The sequence below is a fragment of the Vulpes vulpes genome, chromosome 8 (genome assembly GCF_048418805.1).
Source record: "Vulpes vulpes isolate BD-2025 chromosome 8, VulVul3, whole genome shotgun sequence".
NCBI lineage: Eukaryota > Metazoa > Chordata > Mammalia > Carnivora > Canidae > Vulpes > Vulpes vulpes.
The window spans coordinates 98728066-98749194 of record NC_132787.1 but is presented as its reverse complement, the minus strand read 5'-3'; the positions used below and the strand labels follow the sequence as shown (position 1 = coordinate 98749194).

Here is a 21129-nt window from a genome sequence, read left to right as displayed (position 1 = left end):
AAATCATTTCAAAACTCTTTTTTCCACTACTACTGCTAACTTATGCTATCATCATCTCTGGACGATTGTTAACACTTTATTGATCTTTCTATGTTAGTTCTTCCCTTACAGCAATTCACTCTCTTCCACAGCAGAGTAATCTACAAATCATCCACTTTCATGTGTTTAACTGCTCTTAGGTTTATAAGGTCCTCTACGTTCTGGCCTCTTCTTTCTCACTCTTGTGCTCTTCACTCGATCCAATCTGGAATTCTTTCAACTTTCTGAGAGCACCATATTACTCTCTTGCCCAAGATGCTGCGATTCTTATTCCTAGGAACAACACCCTTCTTTACTCTCCCCATCCCTTGCCTGGCATCATTCATCCTCAGTTCGTACTTTAAACATCATCCTTAGAACAAATAAATCCTTCCCGTGTCTCGGCTTCCCAGCGCTGACACCCTCGTAGGTGCTTTTGTACAAATCTAGTCATGAGTCCTTTAGCGGTGCCCACCATACTCTGACCCCAGAACCCTGCTACGTATTTGCTGTCATATGGCCATGGACAAAAGCACAATGCCAGAAGGCACACACTGGAACTTGGTATTTATTGACTGAACACCTTCTAGTTTCTATCTAACCTTCACATACTACTTCCTACAGATTTAACTATTCAAATTCAGAGTTTATTTTGAGAATATAGGACATTTAATTAATTAGGAAAAAAACCTCTTATTATGTGCATATTATACATAAGGAACTCTGTTACATATAGGGAAGTGCTTCTTCAACTTCATAATCAAAATATATTTAATAGTTAATAATAAAGTATATCATGGAGAAAGTGGGTATTTAACCTCTAGCTGTCCGAAGCAAACAAGTTTCTTCAAGATCCTGAGACGCTATTTTTAAAATAATAAATGTAACATATACTATTACATTTTTCGAATATGCAAATATTTCCTTTCCTTTTCCCAATAACACTGATATTCTAAGATTAATTCTATGGTTTATAGTGCCTCCCCATATCCACATTTTCTGAGTTTGAAGGAATACTGTGGGGAATAAAAATAAATACACTCATCTTTGCTGTTTGAGTTTTCACACAACCACAGACCTAACTTTAAATATTCAATCCTCAAAACCTGAAGTAAAAGGGTTGACCTGGTTCAATCATTAGTACAATTCTGTGTCAAAGAAAAAGCTAAGAAAGAGCTGGAAGCTCAACTGGTTGTATAAAACTGACTAAGTAACAAAAGAACAAGATACAGCATCACACAAAAATTGGTGGGACTTGGGCAGCCTGGGTGGCTCGTTTAGTGCCGCTGTCAGCCCAGGGCCTCAATCCCTAATCTGGGATTGAGTCCCACGTTGGGCTCCCTGCATGGAGCCTGCTTCTCCCTCTGCCTGTGTCTCTCCCTCTCTCTTTCTATGTGTCTCTCATAAATAAATAAATAAAATCCTAAAAAAAAAATGGTGGGGCTTAATGTACGGGATGAAAAGCTGAAATGTAATAAGCCTTATGATTTTGAGGTCTCTGATTATCAGACAGAAGGTTGGATCTTCAGGAATCTGAAGAAGAAAGTACAAGAAGAAAATATAGCAGACGTTAAAAAAAAAAAAGTAATTAAGTCACACTGGCTTGAGTTAATTGCAAAGTCAAACAAATATGCACAGCTGCCAAGCTGGTGAGGATGGATGTGACAGCTGCTACCAAGCTATCGGTGCTTAATGAATGCTAACATTTTACCAGTGTGATCAAAGAATTACCTACTGTATATAATTACAAGTGAATATTATGTTCAATATCAGCTTGAGACTTGTGCTTATTTTCCCATCAAAAGAAGTATTAGAGTTTTTAAACTACTTACACTGATACCTTACTGTAGAACCAATTAGTCATATATTAACAAATATGTAAAATATTGCCCTGTCCTCTACTTTATAGCCTAACAGAGGAAAACGTGTACATACCCATTATTCCAAAACAAAGAAAGTAAAGGCTAATACCCTGAATATAAAAAAACATACTTCCTCTATTTCATACAGTGCTATGAAAGTGTTATTAGTTTTATATAAATACAGATCTATATATAGGGACATAATTTTACAGTACTATTTAAAAATACTAAAAGAATTTGATCTCATAAATATTTTCATTGTGTTTACAAACCTCTTCTCCTTGATTTATCTGCTCCTTTGTTCTTTCTTTTGTTTCCATAATGTATGAATAATCTTCTTTCATCTGTTCAAGTTGAGTTGCTTTCATGAAGAACTATATTGATAAGAAAAACACAATTAGGAGTTTGTAAATTTCCATGGAACTGTGAAAAACAAAACTTTGGTCTCCAAATATTTTTGACCAATTATGTAAAAAGAAAATAAAAACACACTCAAGTCTTCACACCTAAAATTTACTTAACTTACTCTGCTCACATCTACACATTCATTTGCCAAAGCTCTTAAGAGCTCATGTAAGAAAACACTTCTGTGGGGCATCTGGGTGGCTCAGCAGTTGAGTGTCTGCCTTCGGCTCAGGGTGTGATCCTAGGGTCCTGGGATGGAGTCCCACATCAGGTTCCCCGCAGGGAGCCTACTTCTCCCTCTGCCTATGTTTCTGCCTCTTTCTCTGTGCCTCCCATGAATAAATAAGTCTTTAAAAAAAAAAAAAAGAAAACACTTTTGGTGGAAGAATAACACCACCTTGAAAACTCATTTTCACTGATTATTTCATTCTTTAAACAAATATGAATAAAGAGAAAACATCTGTATTCTTGATCTTGCTGGATCTTGAATTTTTAGAAAAGGAAATCCTGAAACCCATTCAAAAATTACAACATAAGAGGTGCTCAGGCTCATTAAAGCTACTTGGAACCTCAAAAAAAAAAAATTACAACATAAGTAGTAGTCAAATTTCTTGTTAGCTTTTTAAGTTTTAAATAATTTAAGGTTTAAATGTTACTATGTATAGCCAATCAATCATTCCCTTGAATTTCCTTAAAGATTTTAGAATAATCCATTCTCTCTCAAAATTAAAAGCCAAAAGGTGAAAGTAAGAATTTACCAAGAAAATTATACTTCCATCGTACTTAGAATTTTCCTAAATTAGCCCTACAATATTACTGTAAATAGGTGGCTTTAAAAAAACCCCACTCAACATTGATTATGTGGGCAAGAGTTATGTTTGGTATATATGTCTTATCTATAATATATTCTTTTTTGATAAATTCTTATTTCCTTTGGTGCTCCTTACTTTGTATTTGTCTCCTTCATTTTTAGACTGAAGGAACTGCTTGCTCATCTCTTGTGTTAAAACAGAAACTGGATTATCCACCTGAAACAAACCAGAGAGGTTATTTTTGCAGATTTCATTTTAATACCTTAAGAATAAATGAACTGAAATACAGAATACAATTCACCTATGGTGTCATCAAGAAGACTAAAGTTAGAGTATTATGGTAAATATATAAAGAAAAGAAAAAATATTAGAACTTCTGAATGCAGAAAAAGTATTTCAAGATACTAAAATAAATACCATACCCAAAATTACTCTGCCACTATATGAGGACACGAGCACAAGAACTCCGTGAAGAAGTGTTTTTTATCAGAAAGTTCTCATTTCTTTCATCTGTTTTATATAATTTCACTCCTACGCTACTGGTTAACAATCAGACAACAGTAAGTAAAGCCCTCAGTAGACTTGGGTTTTTGTGTCTCACTTTCTATGTAGCACTGGGCAAGTTAGTTTCTTCAACTGAATACAAAAAGTCTAACTTGGTTATTTCTAATCAGAATTATGATGCCAAGTAGTATTTATTTTTCTTACAGCAGTTCTTCAGACTTTCCATTTGTTATTTCTTCATGAAGATGTTATAAAATAAATAAAAACGCTGGAACCACTCTACCTTTTGGAGGAGTCATTTTAAATAAGCCACTTCTTGAATGAAACTACTTATACCTAACAAGTTCAAGTACAGTTATGGTAACAGTAAAGTACTGACCAAAGCACAAGTGAAAAAGTAGAAAAAATATAAATACATATGTTAAACTTGTTTCAGAAAGATTCAAGATCATTACTCATTTATATCTTTGGTATTAATAAGAAAGTAATTCATGTATTAGAAAATAATCCCATTTGCAAAGTTATAGAATACATAGCACCAGTATAAATGAAAAGTTATTTTATTTTTTTTAGATTTTATTTATTTATTTGAGAGAAGGGGGGAGAAGAGAGAGAGAGAGAGGAGACAGAGAACAAGTGGGGAGGAGGTGCAGAGGAAAAGGGAAAAGCAGACTCCCCTGCTGAGCAGAGAGCCTGACCTGGGGCTAGATCCCAGGATGGGATATTAGTACCCTGAGGTCATGACCTGAGCTTAATGAAGGCAGATGCTTAATTGCTGAACCACCCAGGTGCCCCTGAATGAAAAAAAAAAATTAAACTTCATTTACCATCTGTAAAATACTGATTGTACTCTGCTAGTATAATAATGGTTAAAATCTTCCTTTTTAAGTAAAATTTTAGGTCTTCTAAGACAAAACATTTATGGAATTATAAAGAAATCTCTACATAACACTCTATTATTATATAGATCAATCACACTGACTGCTACATATTTTTTATAAGATTTGCCCTATATCTTAATTTCATATTCCATATGACTTCTTAAAAAATAAGACCTAATGCACTAGCTTTAATGACAGACATTTTAACCAACTTTGAATTAGTAGCTTCTACAAAATTTATATTCTTTTGTCTGCATCTTTTTGATGGTTTTTGAAATGGGGTTCCTAGTTGCTACTACCCTAGGTATTACGTAAGAATCTTGCAGCTTTACCTGTTAAGATGGTAGCAAGCATAAAAGCAAGCACAAACAGATAAACGTCAGAGAAAGGATAAGAAGGGGAGGCACAGGAGAAATATAATCAGGTACTTAAAGACATTAAATATCCTCCTCCCTCGTGGTTATTTTAGGCCACCACTGACCAATAGATCTGTAATACAAATCACACAGAATTTAAAATTTTCTAGTAGCTACATTAAAAATATAAAAAGAAATGGCCAAAATTAATTTTAATATTTCTAATCTATCTAAAATATTATTTTAATAACTTATATAAAAATGGAATTATTCCTTTGCATTAAGTCTTCAAATGTATATCTCAAACTACAGTAAATGTCAATTTGGACTACCTACATTTCAAATACTTAATTAATATCCGCATAAGGCTAGTGGTTCCTGTACAGGTTAATGTAGCTCTAGACCTTCTTTGTTTTGATCACCGAACCTGAACCTCCAGTTTACTGCATAGTACCAGAAGAGGACTAAAGGAAGTATGATAACAATCTTCAAATATTTCAAAAGAGGCAGAACTTTCCAGAATGCTCGGTGAGACGCGGAGGCTGCCCGAGCTGCGCCCAGCAATGCGCTCCTTCCCGCTCCCCCACACTGGCTTCGGCCCTCTCACTGGCTGTAGAAAATGGTGAAAGAAACCACTTACTATGATGTTTTGGGGGTCAAACCCAATGCCACCCAGGAGGAATTGAAAAAGGCTTACAGAAAACTGGCCTTGAAGTACCACCCTGATAAGACTCCAAATGAAGGAGAGAAGTTAAAACAGATTTCTCAAGCTTATGAAGTGCTCTCTGATGCAAAGAAAAGGGAATTATATGACAAAGGAGAACAGGCAATTAAAGAAGGTGGAGCTGGTGGTGGTTTTGGCTCCCCCACGGACATCTTTGATATGTTTTTTGGAGGAGGAGGCAGGATGCAGAGAGAACAGAGAGGTAAAAATGTTGTACATCAGCTCTCAGTAACCTTAGAAGATTTATATAATGGCGCAAGGAGAAAACTAGCTCTGCAGAAGAATGTGATTTGCGATAAATGTGAAGGCCGAGGTGGTAAGAAAGGAGCAGTCGAATGTTGTCCCAATTGCCGAGGTACTGGAATGCAAATAAGAATTCATCAGATAGGACCTGGAATGGTTCAGCAAATTCAATCTGTGTGCATGGAGTGCCAGGGCCATGGGGAACGGATCAGTCCTAAAGATAGATGTAAAAGCTGCAACGGAAGGAAGATAGTTCGAGAGAAGAAGATTCTAGAAGTGCATATTGACAAAGGCATGAAAGGATGGCCAGAAGATAACATTCCATGGTGAGGGAGACCAAGAACCAGGACTGGAACCAGGAGATATTATCACTGTTTTAGATCAGAAGGACCATGCTGTTTTTACTCAACGAGGAGATCTTTTCATGTGTATGGATATACAGCTGGTTGAAGCCCTGTGTGGCTTTCAAAAGCCAGTATCTACTCTTGACAAACAAACCATCGTCATCACCTCTCATCCAGGTCAGATTGTCAAGCATGGGGATATCAAGTGTGTGCTAAATGAAGGCATGCCAATTTATCGTAGACCACATGAGAAGGGTCGCCTAATCATCGAATTTAAGGTAAACTTCCCCGAGAATGGCTTTCTCTCTCCTGATAAACTTTCTCTGCTGGAAAAACTCCTACCTGAGAGGAAGGAAGTAGAAGAGACTGATGAAATGGACCAGGTAGAACTGGTGGACTTTGATCCCAATCAGGAAAGACAGCGCCATTACAATGGGGAAGCATGAGGATGATGAACATCATCCTAGGGGTGGTGTTCAGTGTCAGACCTCTTAATGGAGCCAGTGAATAACACTGCTGCTGGCATTTTATATGCAGTAGTGGATGAGTGAAGGACTATAATCATAGCTCACTACTTGCTATTGTTTTTGTTTTAATATTCAACTATAGTAGTGTTTTAAAAGTTAAATGAAGAATAAACTCAAATATAAAAAAAAATATTTTGAAAGAAATAAACATGTTTTTACATTCGTCAAGGAAGTGGGAGCTTAGAGAAAGAGGCTTTATTTAACCTTTCCCTAATAAAAACTTTCTACTAGAGCTGTCCACAGAAGGAATCAGAAGTCTCTGGCAGAAGTGATTTCTCCACCACAATCCACTTAAGCAGTCGCTGAAGGGACACTTGGTGCAGATTCCACACAGGGTAAATCCAGTGAGAACTCTACTGGATGCCCTTCACAATTCTCCCAACATCCGATTCCATACTCTGTTGGTATTCTTGATTCTGCTTAAAATTTGTCCTGAATTCTAGCCTCGAATTTATTTGATGTATCTGCTTTTCTCCAAATATAATTGTTTTTCTAAACTTCCGTTGTCTGATATGCAAGCTACTATCCACATGTAGTTTTTATACTTAGGTAAAGTAAATAAAAATCAAACACTCTATTTCTTAATCACACATTTCTGTCAAGAGCAACGTGCTAGTTGTTGACCCACTGAATAGCAAAATACAGAATATTTCTACTATCACAGGAAGTTTTCCTGGACAGATCTGTTCTAAAGCAAAATGGAAAAGAGACCTAGACTTGTAACTGTTTTTTTCTCCTTAGTAACTAGTCTTGATGTTCTACATCCTGGAGTAAGTAAGGAGGGTGGTACATTAGGATAAACACGGACGCCTGGATCCCCATGCAGGCTCTACCAACAAATACGCCTAGACAGTGGGGTAAATTTACTTTTTCCAGTTGTATCCTCATCTACAAAATAAAGGTGAATTAGATGACCTCCAAAGGCAACTCCAATACTAATTAATTAGACCATATGCTCTATTTTTAATTATTCAAAGTATCTCAGCAAAAAGGACTGGACTTATCTCCTATAGGTACGACCAATAACTCCAAAATACATAAACAAATGCTTTATTTTTCTAGAATAAATTTCCTTTCTACAAAAATTTAGCATCTGAGTTTAGAAAACTTAGATGCTATTCCAACTAGAATAACAGGAAGCAAAGAAACTTTATAGCCTTTAGTAACATCCAGTTTAGCCCATACCATTGGGCCATGCATTGAAAATGCTGAATTAGTAAATTTTAAGCAACTTCACTAACAACAGTTGTAACATTTGTCCTATGGTCAACTTACTCATAGAAGTCCATTTTAGTTCTTTCAACACTACAAATGAAATCACATGAGAAAGTGACCAGTGCATTAATCTCAAACAAAATTTAGCAATTACCTGTATGTTAAAATGATCAAGAATTGCAATCAGTTCTTCTTTTCTAGTAGAAACCACAGTGCCTGATTAAGAGAAACAAATAAAATGACCAGACCATTTCTAGGGCAAAAATATGGAGAAAAAAATAAGCACTCACTCATAAATACAAATATTAACTATTTTTTGTCATGTCCTTAAGAATAGGCACAGATCTGAGAGAGCTGCATGCTGCAGTCATCATCACCCAAGCACACGGAGGAGGAAACAGCATGGATACAAGGACAGTGCTGTTCTCCCCATAGCAAAACAATGGCTTTTCCTTCTCATCTAGGTCTTCACCTCCTCTTCCTTCATGTCCTTTTCCACCTTTGGTTAACTCCCCTTTCTACATGTGATAAAAACTACAGAAGTGGAAGGAGGCCTGCAGCTGGGAACAAAGTGGTAAAGCCTGTTTCAAGTGGACTCAGACTGATAATCATGGTTCTGCTGGTATGTCTTGTGGTAAAACAACTGTGTATATATGTTCATATTTAATCATGGGTGTGTAATACATGCAGCCAACCTATCACATGACAAGAAAATGGTTTCAAAAGATTGGGAAGAAATGCCCTTTCAATGAATATCTGAACAATCACTTCACTCTAACTGAATATTTAGTAGCATTTTATATGAAATGAAAAGACATTCATAACAAACCTGTTTCACTTTTTAGTTTATAAGACCGACTTCCATCCATGCTGATGTGCTGCTGCACGACTATAGAGTTGCCATACACATTTGCTCTATAGGCATCATCTCCTCTGTTCCTTAATGTTATGGAGATATCTGCTGAGCTAAAGCAAGAAGGTTAAGAGAAGTTACATGAAGGTACAGTGCAATTTCAATCCAGGTTGCTATAATTTTCAAAACCTCCAAAGCAATTTGCCTAATTCATTTGAAAAGTAGCTTTACACCGGCCATTGATGGCTACCAGATTATGACAGAATAATGTCGAAGATAACACACCTAACAAAAAAACAAAGTTGAGAATAAGGGTTATAAAAACATTGATTATCCTATCTATAATAGAAATATTACATTCACATAAAAACCTCTTTTTTTAAAAGATTTTATTTATATATTTGAGAGAGACAGCATGAGTTGTGGAGAGTGGGGAGGGGCAGAAGGAGAGGGAGAACAAGCAGATGCCCTGCTGAGCCAAAAGCCCAAAGCAGAGCTCAATCTCAGGACACTGAGATCACAATCTGAGCTGAAGTCAGACACTTAATGAACTGAGCTACCCAAGCACCCTAAAACCATTTAAGTTTGGTGGTTTCAAATCATGTTGATAAGTTATACGTTTTCCTATAAGCAGCATGTAATACTATACCACCTGACTACTCTAAATTACATAATAAAGCATCATGCTAACAGTTGACCTTTAAGAATGATTAAGTAACAATTATGGTGAAGTAATAACTTTCTAAGAGCATCAGAATCAAAAGAAGCAACTTTAACCTTCGAAATACTTGGCAATAAAAAAATGAAAGTATCTGGTATCAAGAAACAAAAAAAGGTAAAAAATTATTGAAGTTTTATTGGTATTATGAAAATTAGTTTTAAAGTTTTAAGAAAAGTTTAAAGCATTTATAGCCATGTACATTTTAAAATATTATAGGAGGGACGCCTGGGTGGCTCAACGGTTGAGCATCTGCCTTTAGCTCAGGGCGTGATCCCAGAGTCCCGGGATCGAGTCCCACATCAGGATCCTTGTATGGAGCCTGCTTCTCCCTCTGTCTGTGTCTCTGCCTCTGTCTCTCATGAATAAATAAATAATTCTTTTTAAAAATAAGTAAAATGGTATAGGAAAAAATATATCAATCTTTATTTTTCTACTTTAATTTTTGTTAAAATGAGACAGAAAAACAATGTCAATCAAGTCTCCTACTAAATACATTAAAATTTCCTTAAACATAAAAGGAAATAACTTTTTTCCTAGCTCATATGAACTTCTGCCAAAATGCTAAAGTCCTTTAATGTGAAACTGCTTTAATTGATAATTAAATGGAATCTTTAATATTACTTATTTTCATGAATTTGTAATCATATTCCCAAATTGCTTCCATTTACAAGAATTGCAGAAAAATACACGCAAGATGAACTTTACTGTATGCCGGTATTACAGTAGACCCACTGAAGGAAGGGTTTCTCTGCTGCTGCTCCCTCACCCTCTTCTCTGAGTGCCCAAGCGGAAAGATAGGGCTGATCAGTCCAGTCTCCACCCTGTCCCCAGAGATGGAGCTAAATACAGAAATCTGACAGTAACTGAAGCAGATTCTCTTCTTTCAAAATTCAAATTAAGAAGAACTAGTAAAATCCAAATAAGGCGGATAGTTTCCTCAGTAATACTGTGCCAATGTGAACTACATAGCTTTGATAAAAGTACCTTTGTTACCTAAGATGTCAACATTAAGGAAAAGTAGATAAAGGGTATAAAGGAAACTGTACTACCTTTGCAACATTTCCATAAATCTAGATGATTTCAGTGAAAACGTTTTATCAACAAACCCAAATGAAGGCACAACCAGTTTAAGAGCTGGGGATTCCTTGAGGCCTCTGAGGACCAGGGAAACCAGTTTGGGACATGGCTCCTGATGAGAGGCTCCAGAGAGCAGCAGGAGCACACAATGGAGAAGTTCCTGGGAAACCATCAAGACACATTGAAAGAGAAACACACCCACAGACACTGGCAGTGAGTCAGAAACACAGAGAACATGAGAGTACTTCCTTAAACACACAGCGCCACAGACTAAAGTGGTAAGAGGTCAACGACTGTGCACGCAAAGACACATGGTAACAAAGACTCTGGGAAGTTATAAGGAAGGGAATACATAGTCCAGAGACAATGAGAGAAAAACACATTCACAAACCCACACACTTGTTATAAGAGGACTGAGGAAAAGTAACACAACATAACAGCACAGCCCATTGCGTGAGGGGGTGACGGAGGGTGGTAGAGCAGAAGGGTTGCAGCGTGCATCTAAAGACACACAGAGAGAAAGGCCCACAAGACACACAAAAAAGAAAGGCCCAAAGACAGATAAAACTTGCTTCTGAAGTCTCTCAGTTTTGGTCACTTGTGAAAACTTCTTCCCTGCAGGTTGTAAGAAATATATCCCTGAATCTACACAATAAATCTCCTTTTCTAAATTACTTTAAGCTGGGGTGTGCGTGTTTAAATCAGAAATACACAATTAAGACATATATGCTCCTGGAAAATTGTAACTAATAGGATTTTTAAAAGATTCCAAGGTGATTCTAATGAACAGTCAAGGTTGAAAACCACTAACTAAAGTATAACAGGGGAAGGGCAGTTGGCCTACTATATGGAGACAAAAATATTTAGTATGATTACCCAGTATTAAGTGAATGTACCTCATGAACACATTTTAAAAATAAAGTGACAGGGGATCCCTGGGTAGCTCAGCAGTTTAGCGCCTGCCTTTGGCCCAGAGCGTGATCCTGGAGTCCTGGGATCGAGTCCTGCATCAGGCTCCCTGCATGGAACCTGCTTCTCCCTCTGCCTGTGTCTCTGCCTCTCTCTCTCTCTCATGAATAAATAAATAAAATCTTTTGAAAAAATAAAAAATAAAAATAAAGTGACTACAGAGAAACAAAAGCAAAAATGAACTACTGAGACCTCATCAAGATAAAGAGCTTTTGCAAAGCAAATAGTCAACAAAACTAAAAGGCAATCTAGAGAATGGGAAAAGATATTTGCAAATGTCTTATCTGATAAAATCTACAAAGAACTTATCAAACTCAATACCTAACAAACAAATCTAGTCAAGAAATGGGCAGAAGACATGAGCAGAAATTTCCCCAAGAAGACATACAAATGGCCAAAAGACACATGAAAGAAAACATGCTCAACATCACTCGGCATTGGGAAAATACAAATCAAAACCACAATGTGATACTACATCATGCTAGACAGAATGGCTAAAATTAACAACACAGGAAAAAAAATGTTGGCAAGGATGCAGAGAAAGGGGAACCTCTTACACTGTTTGTGGGAATGTAAACTGGTGCAGTCCCTCTGGAAAATACTATGAAGATTTCTCAAAAAGTTAAAAACAGGGAAGCCTGGGTGGCTCAGTGGTTGAGCATCTGCCTTTGGCTCAGGGTGTGATCCCGGATCAAGTCCCACATCGGGCTTACTACGTGAAGCCTGCTTCTCCCTCTGCCTATGTCTCTGCCTCCCTCTCTCTATCTCTTTCTCTCTCTCAGTCTTTCATGAATAAATAAAATCTTTAAGGAAAAAAAAAAGTTAAAAATAGAGCTACCCTACGACCCAGCAATTACAACACCAGGTATTTTGCCAAAGGATACAAAAACAGTGATTCAAAGGGGCACTTGCACCCCAATACTTATAGCAGCAATGTCTACATTAGCCAAAATATGGAAAGAGCCCAGATGTCCATCAACAGATGAATGGATAAAGAATACATACTTACAGACACACAAATTAGAGTATTACTCAGCCATCAAAAAGAATGAAATCTTGCCATTTGCAATGACTTGGACAGAACTAGAGGGTATTATGCTAAGTGAAGTAAGTCAGAGGTAGATCAAACATCATATGATTTCACTCATATATGGAATTTAAGAAACAAAACATGGACACAGGGGAAGGGAAGGAAAAATGAACTAAGATGGAAATAGAGGATTGGATTACTGAGAGAGGTTACCATGGGAGGAGCTGTTTTTAAATTTTAAATGAAGAAGGGGATGACTAGAGAAGAATAGTATTGGGTTTGAAAAAGCTATTTTTAAGTTACTTTTTCAGACAAGGTCAGTAAAAAAGGAGACTGAGTTCAAATTAAAGCTTTCAACTGTTATTAACTTTAAAATATATTAATATTACTATCTACAGGCAGCTGTGTTCTTGAAAGTTGGTGATTTGTGTGAGCTGGCCTTTCTTTTTCTCTTTCTTTTTAAAAATGATATTCTGAGGATAAGTCTCAGAAAGAAGTTCCTGCTTTGGTCCAGATACTTCCCAAACGGCCCAAAAAAAAAAAAAAAAAAAAAAACCAAAAAAATTTTTAATTGAAACATTAATAAAATATCCAGTGGTACAGAAAAAAATTTATTTTCCTAAAACTCCTATTTGAAAGATCAATGTATTATCTGGCTGGGTAGACTGATTGGACAATTGAGAAATGTATAGTTAAGTATAATCAATTGAAACAGAGCTGGGATTGTTAAAAATGTTGAAACAACTAATTTTTGACTACAGCTATTATTTGGTTGGGGACTCTGAAGGAAAGAGGACCTTGCTGGGCTGGCACCCAAATAAGATATGGAGAGACAGAAAATATGCTGGAGAATTGTTAGTAAATAGTTATTTTCCAAGGCCAGAGAGCATGGGAAATTACTTTCTGTGTATCTTCACCCCTTCTTTTGAGTCCACATGGAACTCTGGCTTAGGGTTAAGATTCCTATAGTTTTCTGAGGGATACAGAAGAAAACTACAGTCCTGGTCCACATCCCATCCCCATTCTATATTTTAGCAAAAAAAAATTGAAGAAGTTAAATGGATATGATAGGGAGCAGAAGGAAAATCTATTATATGAAAAAAGAAGATCACTGTTAATTATCAAAGTTCCAAGAGGTTCTGGGCATGGGAATGCACGAGAAATGAGCAATGGGAGTAGCCTCACTCTGAGAGCTAGAATAACAAGAGTTTACTTCCAGTTTTTAGGAGACACAAGGAACCCCTCAGAGTTACTGAAAGCTATATTAAGAAGAAGAAGGACCTCAGCCTGAAGAGCCCACCTAATGGGCAAAAGCCCTTAAGTCTACAATGATGCAAATCAGGCAATTAATATAAAGTTACATGAAGGTAAGCTATATCAAAAGGAAATATTAAGTGGAGAGCCTGGGTGGCTCAGGTGCTTAAGCATCTGACTCTTGATTTCAGCTCAGGCCATGATCTCAGAGTTGTGGGATCAAGCCCGCACTGGGCACCATGCTCAGTGTTGAGTTAGCTTCTCCTTCTGCTCCTCCCCCTGCTCTTTTGCTCTCTAGCTCACTTGCTTGCTTTCTTATAAATGAATAAGTAAGTAAGTAAATAAAATCTTTTTAAAAAAAGAAGAAAAATATGCACAGAGCCAACGACAGTAGTTACATGACCATTCTCCAAGGGTCAAGATGGACCACCAAATAGATGTGTGGCTGTGGTCCTCAAATCAAACTCACTGGCAAACCACCTGAGTAAAGCACACAAAATCAAAGACAGAGAATGGAATACTTCTTTGGAATTCTTAGGGACTGGAGGCAGAAATTTTATGCAGGGACCCTTGGCTGGTCACTGACTCTGCTTTTGCCTACATCTTATTAACATGGACTTGGTGAAGTTTGGGTCAAGAGCCAGGAAAGTCCAAGGTTTATAAATATTCCCTTAAAGAGAAATACATGGATTTATCATACTAGTTCTTTCCTTCAAAAAGGTAAGAGAAATAAAAGTGTAAGTGGGCAGGTACACGGCAATACTTTACACAAGCTTTTTGTCTGGAGAGAGTAACAGGCAACAGCGGCCATGCTGGCAACAGGGAGCAAGAGAAAGGAATGCAAAAATAGGACTCTTTGGCTCTACTTCTGGGAAGCCAATTCATTCCCTATCATGTTTACATGAACTAGGAATCTAAAGCAGCTGTTTCTTACTAAAGGATTGAAAAATACACGTAGAAAGCAAACACTTACTTCTGTCCATCTTTCACAAAACCTTTCAAAGAAGAGCCTCTATTTGTAGCAACAGCTTTTCCTCCAAGGCCAACAATGAGAGCTGTAAGCACGGCACTCTTCCCACCTAAAGAGACAGGTGTTAAAGAAATTACATTCATTAAAGAGAGAGAAACAAAAAGGCTGCCTTCTACCATTTGATGTAAAAAGATTTCTGAATAAAAATGTAAATTAGTTCTAACCCTGAAGTGTTACACTTCAATTATCATCTTCTCTCAGAGACCTTAAAAAAGTTGTACCTATCATGAGATATTTAGCTGCTGCTATCAGGAAAAAAAACAGTACATTTCAGAAATCAAATTTTCACCACTAATAAGGAAATGGTAAAAATGGTTGCTATCTTTCCAACATAAAATTCTCATTGTTTCTCTTGGTCCATCAGCCTATTAAAAACAAGCCTATATTTGTGATTACACATGTATACTTACTTCATCTAACTTTTATTACATTCTAATTTAGGCGTAATTTACTTTCTCCATAAATTCACAGAAATCAGAAACTATTTGTAACAACCCTTAAATGCAAAAGCAAGCTCCATAAGGACAGGGATGTTGCCTGTTTTATTCAATGCTGTATCTCCAAAAGCAGCTCATAATAGGCACTCTGGTATTTACCAAATGAATGAATGAACTTAAATATGGAAAAATTATCAGTCATAAAGATGAATGTTTCTGTGTAATATTTTGACAATTACTATTCCTAATTTGAATATTATTCATTTGGTAGTTTTCTGAAAAGTATACTTCTTTTTACACTAACAGATATATCATAAGCTAGAATTTCAAAATCTAAACAAATACTCAGAATATGTAATCATTTTCTGAACTCCACAATCAACTAATTCAATCAACTCTTACCACACCCATCATTTTCAACAATATACCCTAAATTAACTCAAATATACTACTGGTTAACCTGATTTAGAATCTGGAATACCTTTCAAGCCTCTAAATCTCTAAGTCCCAGCTTCTTCATTTCCAAATTCATTGCCTCCACTATTTGCATTATTTTATTAATAAAATCACTGCTTCAAAATTTAAAAACAACAAAAAAAGACCTAATTGAAGAACCCACCAGTCATGCCTTATTTCTTGTCCCATGAGACTTCCCAGCAGCACTGATCCCTCTGTCCATTCTCTCCTTCTGAAAACATTTTTTTCTTCACTGAATATAGAGCAGAGGAAACAAAGAACAACTATACACTAAATAGAATGTAAAGCTGCACTCACCTACTGTCCTGTTCTAGCACCACCACCAGCTGTAGACTCTGTGTACTGGCTCAATCAAGATGTCAACAGCTCGCTGGCCCATCACAAAAGCTGTCTAACAGGTCTTTCTAACCCTGTGTCTCTTCTCTTCCCTTCTAATCCATTGTCCACAACAACACGGCCAGTTTGTTTCAAAAATCTTGACCTTGTCACCCTTACTCATAAACTTTACCTGGTTCTCCACTGACTTTTGAATAAAACATTAAAATCTTTCTCATGGCATTCAAGATCCTCACCAATATCACCTACAACAGAACTCTTCAGTGTCTGTTTCTGTCCCTCCTTATCATGTAGAATAAGGCCAAATAAAGTTGTTGCCATTGTCCATGCCCATCTACTTCTACTCCTTCAAACCTCTGCTAATGTGTAATCTTTGCTTGGAATATCTCAGCCTCTTTGACAATGAGATCTAAATAATCTGTAATTTTCATTCAAGTAGCACCACAAATACTACCTTCTCTTTAAGCTTCATTGGCCATGGTGAGAATTAGTTTCTTTCATGTTTGGTTCCCATGGCACTCTGTTTATGCTCTATTATAACATTTAATAGATGTAAGATGCTGGGCTACCTTGGTCCAATGAGGGTAGCTTGTCCACTCTTCTACAGTATGAATTCCAAGATAAATGGATTTAAAAAAAATTAAGCAGGAAATGTTTATTCTTACTGTATAAATAATGAACTTAAAGTTAACTCATTATTTTCTTAAAGTGCAGGCTGGCAGCAAATACTGAAAATATTCATGACTGCAAGTTATAGATCTAAAACTTCAATTTTTAGCATTCACAGCCATCTGTTTTAAAAAGCTAATGCATTCTAATTGTAAAGTACTCCTCAAAGTCAAATAAGGAGAGCAAAAGCACTTACTTCCATTGTTGCCCACAACAAAGTTGACATTAGAACCAAATTTAAAGGGTCCAAGCATCGAATGACACATAAAGTTTCTTAGCTGAATACTCTCAATTATTCCAACTTCTGCTGCAGTCTATTAACAAAAAAGAGAGAGAAAACAATCTAATAAATTTACTATAATCATCTAAGCATTTGGAGAAAGATCAGCAGTGTTATAATGAACAGTTATAGTAACTGAATAACCTTAACTTCCATGAGTAAGAAGAAATTAAATGGGAACTTTCTAGGAGTAATCACTCATTCTAAAGTCCTTAAAGGATCTAATAACTGTATCACATAGTTTTTTAATATGGACAATACTAATGTTTTGAGTCAGGTAATTTTTGTTGGAGTGGGGCTATTTTGTGCATTTGGAGAATTTTTTTTTAAAGATTTTATTTTATTTATTCATGACAAACACAGAGAGAGAGAGAGAGAGAGAGAGAGGCAGAGACACAGGCAGAGGGGGAAGCAGGCTCCATGCAGGGAGCCCGACGTGGGACTCGATCCCAGGTCTCCAGGATCGCACCCCGGGCTGAAGACGGCGCCAAACCGCTGGGCCACCAGGGCTGCCCTCATTTTGAGAATTTTAACAACATCCCTAGCTTCTACCCACCAGATGCTAGTAGCACACAGCTAACTCCAAGTTATGACAACCAAAAACATGTCCAGACATTGTTAAATGTCTTCTGGGGTGTGGGGGGCAAAATCTCCCCTTGGTTGAGAATCATTGGTACAGTAAAATTTCCTATAAAATATAAAACAATATTTAAAGCATCCCTGAAAGATGACTATCCAGCTATGGTTTGAACACTCAATTTGCTATAAACAATTCAAACAATAGAGCACATGTTCTTAAAAGGTAAGTAACTTTTCTTGTGATTTTCTGTCACTATTGATAAACTGTGTGACTTTGACAATGTATAAAGAATATATAGTTTCTAAATCTATAAAACAGAAATTATTCCCATAGTGTAAATATACATACATCAGCATTGGAGTTTTAGAAATGTTTTAATCAAGAGTTTGGCATATAGGGGTCACATTTTGTAATTAGAAACACCAAAATACATCAACCATATATTACCAATATCCATCTATTTTAACAGTGTCTTTAAAAACTCCCTGGCAAAAAACAAACAAATAAATAAATAAAAACTCCCTGGCTCTCTCCTTCTGGACGTCATCTTATTAAAAAGCAAAAATATTTACAACCTTTTATGAGCAGAATATTGGAAATTATGATTGAAGAGTTTTAAAATAAATTTTTATTTTTATCTAATTGTAGATGAAGTTGTAAGAAATAATACAGAGGGATCCTATGAATTCTTTACTCAGTTTCTGCCCATGGTACATCTTAAAAACTGTAGTACACTATCATAACCAGGATACTGACACTGAAATAGTCAACATCCATACAGAATATTTCCATCACCACAAGGATCCCTCCTGTTGTCCTTTTATAGCCCATCTCCCCCCACCTTAACCCCTGGTCCACTAATCTGTTCTCCATTTATAAAACACTGTCATTCCACAAATGTTATAGAAATATCCATTGTTTCCTACATCGGGAGTTTACTGCTAAGTAATATTTCATGGTATGAGTGTACCATAGTATTTAACCATTCACTCACTGAATGACATCTGGGTCATTTCAGTTTTTGGCTATTACAAATAATGCTGCTATAAACATTCATGTATATATTTTTGTGTGAAGGTATATCTTCATTTCTCTGGGACAAATGCTGAGTTGTACTGTAAGTTGCTGCATATTGAATTTAAAAAAAAAAAAAAAGAAAAAGAACAGCCAAACTATTTTTCAGAGTGGCCATACCATTTTATATTCCCACCAGTAACCTATGAATGATTCAGTTTTCCTGCATCCTTGCCAGCATTTGAACTTGTCACTGTTGTTTTTAACTTCACTCATTCTGATGGGTGTGTAGTAATATCTCACTGGAGTCTTAATTTGCACTTCCCCAATAACAAATGATGTTGAACACCATCTCATGTCCCTTATTGTCCTTTTGAAGTCTACAGAGTTGATGCTACAGTTTTGTTTCTGTTCCTATAATCTGTAATCTGTGTCTTCTTTCTTTTCTCCCCTTTGTTGGCCTTACTAGAGATTTGTCAAATTTATTGATCTTTCCAAAGAACAAGCTCTTTGTTTTACTGTTTTCTTTACTGATTGTTTCTAATAATTAACATAAATATCAAAAGTAGTCATATTATTTTACCTTAGTTTAAAAAAAAAAATCATTCACCTTTCCTGATACTGAATTAGCAAGAATATGACATATAAACCAGACATGAAAACCATGCTAGTTGCCAAATTTTGCACTTACCAAAGTAGAGGTACCATTAGTGAAAGAAACTGTACATTCATCTTCATCACCGTCTTTGTCAAAGTCATCCAACTCTTCTTGTCTTGGTCTTTTGGCATTTTCGGGAGAGAAGAAATTTTCTTCTTTTCTTTTGGCCATCGGGTCTGAACATTTATTAGAGTAACAATGAAGTAAATCAAGCGTAGGCATCCATATAATTATTCCATACATATTGAACTTAACAAAATAAGTGAAACAAAGCTTAAGTTTTAAGTACTATGTTCATTTGGTTTTTACTTTGAAAAAAGTAAAAATAACATCTGTACATGAGAAAGGAGGCCAAGAGCCAAAAAAGGCAGGTGGTCACTAGAGGCTGGAGAGGCAACGAAACATATTCTCCCACTCAAGTGTCCAGAAAGAAACTCAGCCCTACTGCCACCTTGGTTTTAGCCCTGGGAGTCATGTCAGACTTACAACCTGCAGGGTAATAAATGTATGATTTCACCTATTTAAATCATGTGCATATGCTACACTATCTGATTTTATTTCAGTTATTCATGACCAAGATTTTATTGATATGGGCCTATCTAAATGTTCTGACTCCTAAACTCACAAAAGGTAAAAGATTTTACTTGTGAAGCTGTGGTTTCTAGTTTCCTAGATGTATTAATAGAGATGCCATAATGCCTTTGAAATTATCCCAGAGCAACCATTCATTTTTTTTTTCAGATAAAACTATTGTTTCCCTTATCTATTCTCTAAAGAAATAGTCCATGGTATCTACTTTTTACCAATATATATAAAATGTATGCCTAGAAAACAAATGTATTTAAAATTATACAAGATTTTCAGAACGTATGAATACTGCACCTCAAGTTAAAGAGGACAGTCTGATTAAAATTAAATACTGATTGTTACTTTCATTTTTCTCTATAAAATACATTTAAGACTTAAAATGATATGTACCCAATAATTATTTGCTGAGTAAATGGAGAGAAAAATCCACAATATAGGTAATCAAAAATGTCTAAGATACAAAGAAAGAAGAACAGTTCTACTCTTGATCTATTTAAGACCCCATGTAGCATACCATAGCAACCAGGTCTGCACCAGGTACCTGGGCAGCAAAAGAGTTAATAAGGTTTTCTCTCTCTTGATTTTAGACTGATGGATTCCAGGTAGTCCTCAATAGAGACGACAGCCATATGTGACGATATGCACACAGGGCAACAAAGCCAATCTTATTGTATATTTGTCGGAAGGGTGGGGGAACAGTGGAATGGGGTTCCAAAGAGATGTGCTGGAACCAGAATGGGGCCTCTATTAGAAGGAGTGTGAGCAAGAAAAGGAGGGTAAGAAAGGAAGAGACATCCTAACACAGGGTTTAATTTTTTTAATCCACTGCTTTGCAAACTTATATTGACATAACCAATCTTGCAGAAATATCTGTGCATATTTTGGGGAACTACCTTTGTCAGACTTGGTTATTTTGACAATGCATGCCTCATTAAGTGATTTGAGTGGTTTTCCCATCCTCTTATTGTTCTGAAATCACTTCTACTGCATGACACATTAAAATGTTTTTTCAAAGTGAGAAGTAGGTTTAAAGCTATTAGAAAGTAGAGACTTGAAATTTAACTTTTTGAAATCATTTAAATTTTTTTCTTGTACATCAGTTTTCACAGGTTCACTATATCCTCCTGAATCATTTTTCCATAATAATTTTATTTTCCAAAACACTGAGAGTAAAAAGCTAGATTACCTTACATTTTGTAAAATCCTCATCTGCAGTCATGACTCCTTCATATAAATTCTATTTAACTAAATACTGAAATATTTTC

The 21129-nt window shown here is 36.1% G+C and overlaps 1 protein-coding gene and 1 pseudogene across 1 annotated transcript in view; one reads left to right on the top strand and one right to left on the bottom strand.

Moving 5' to 3' along the window:
- The window catches only part of SMC6 (structural maintenance of chromosomes 6), a 71451-nt gene that overhangs the window by 44351 nt on the left and 5971 nt on the right, over positions 1–21129 (bottom strand). Inside the window, exons 2-8 of the mRNA XM_072767666.1 lie at positions 19310–19452; positions 16941–17058; positions 14769–14874; positions 8721–8857; positions 8046–8107; positions 3233–3313; positions 2153–2254 (exon numbers count right to left, since the gene is read on the bottom strand). Of these exons, the coding sequence (XP_072623767.1) occupies positions 2153–2254; positions 3233–3313; positions 8046–8107; positions 8721–8857; positions 14769–14874; positions 16941–17058; positions 19310–19447 (744 nt within the window). The 5' untranslated portion in view covers positions 19448–19452. The remainder of the gene's footprint in view (positions 1–2152; positions 2255–3232; positions 3314–8045; positions 8108–8720; positions 8858–14768; positions 14875–16940; positions 17059–19309; positions 19453–21129) is intronic.
- Positions 5447–6644, top strand: LOC112932097 (dnaJ homolog subfamily A member 1 pseudogene; annotated as a pseudogene).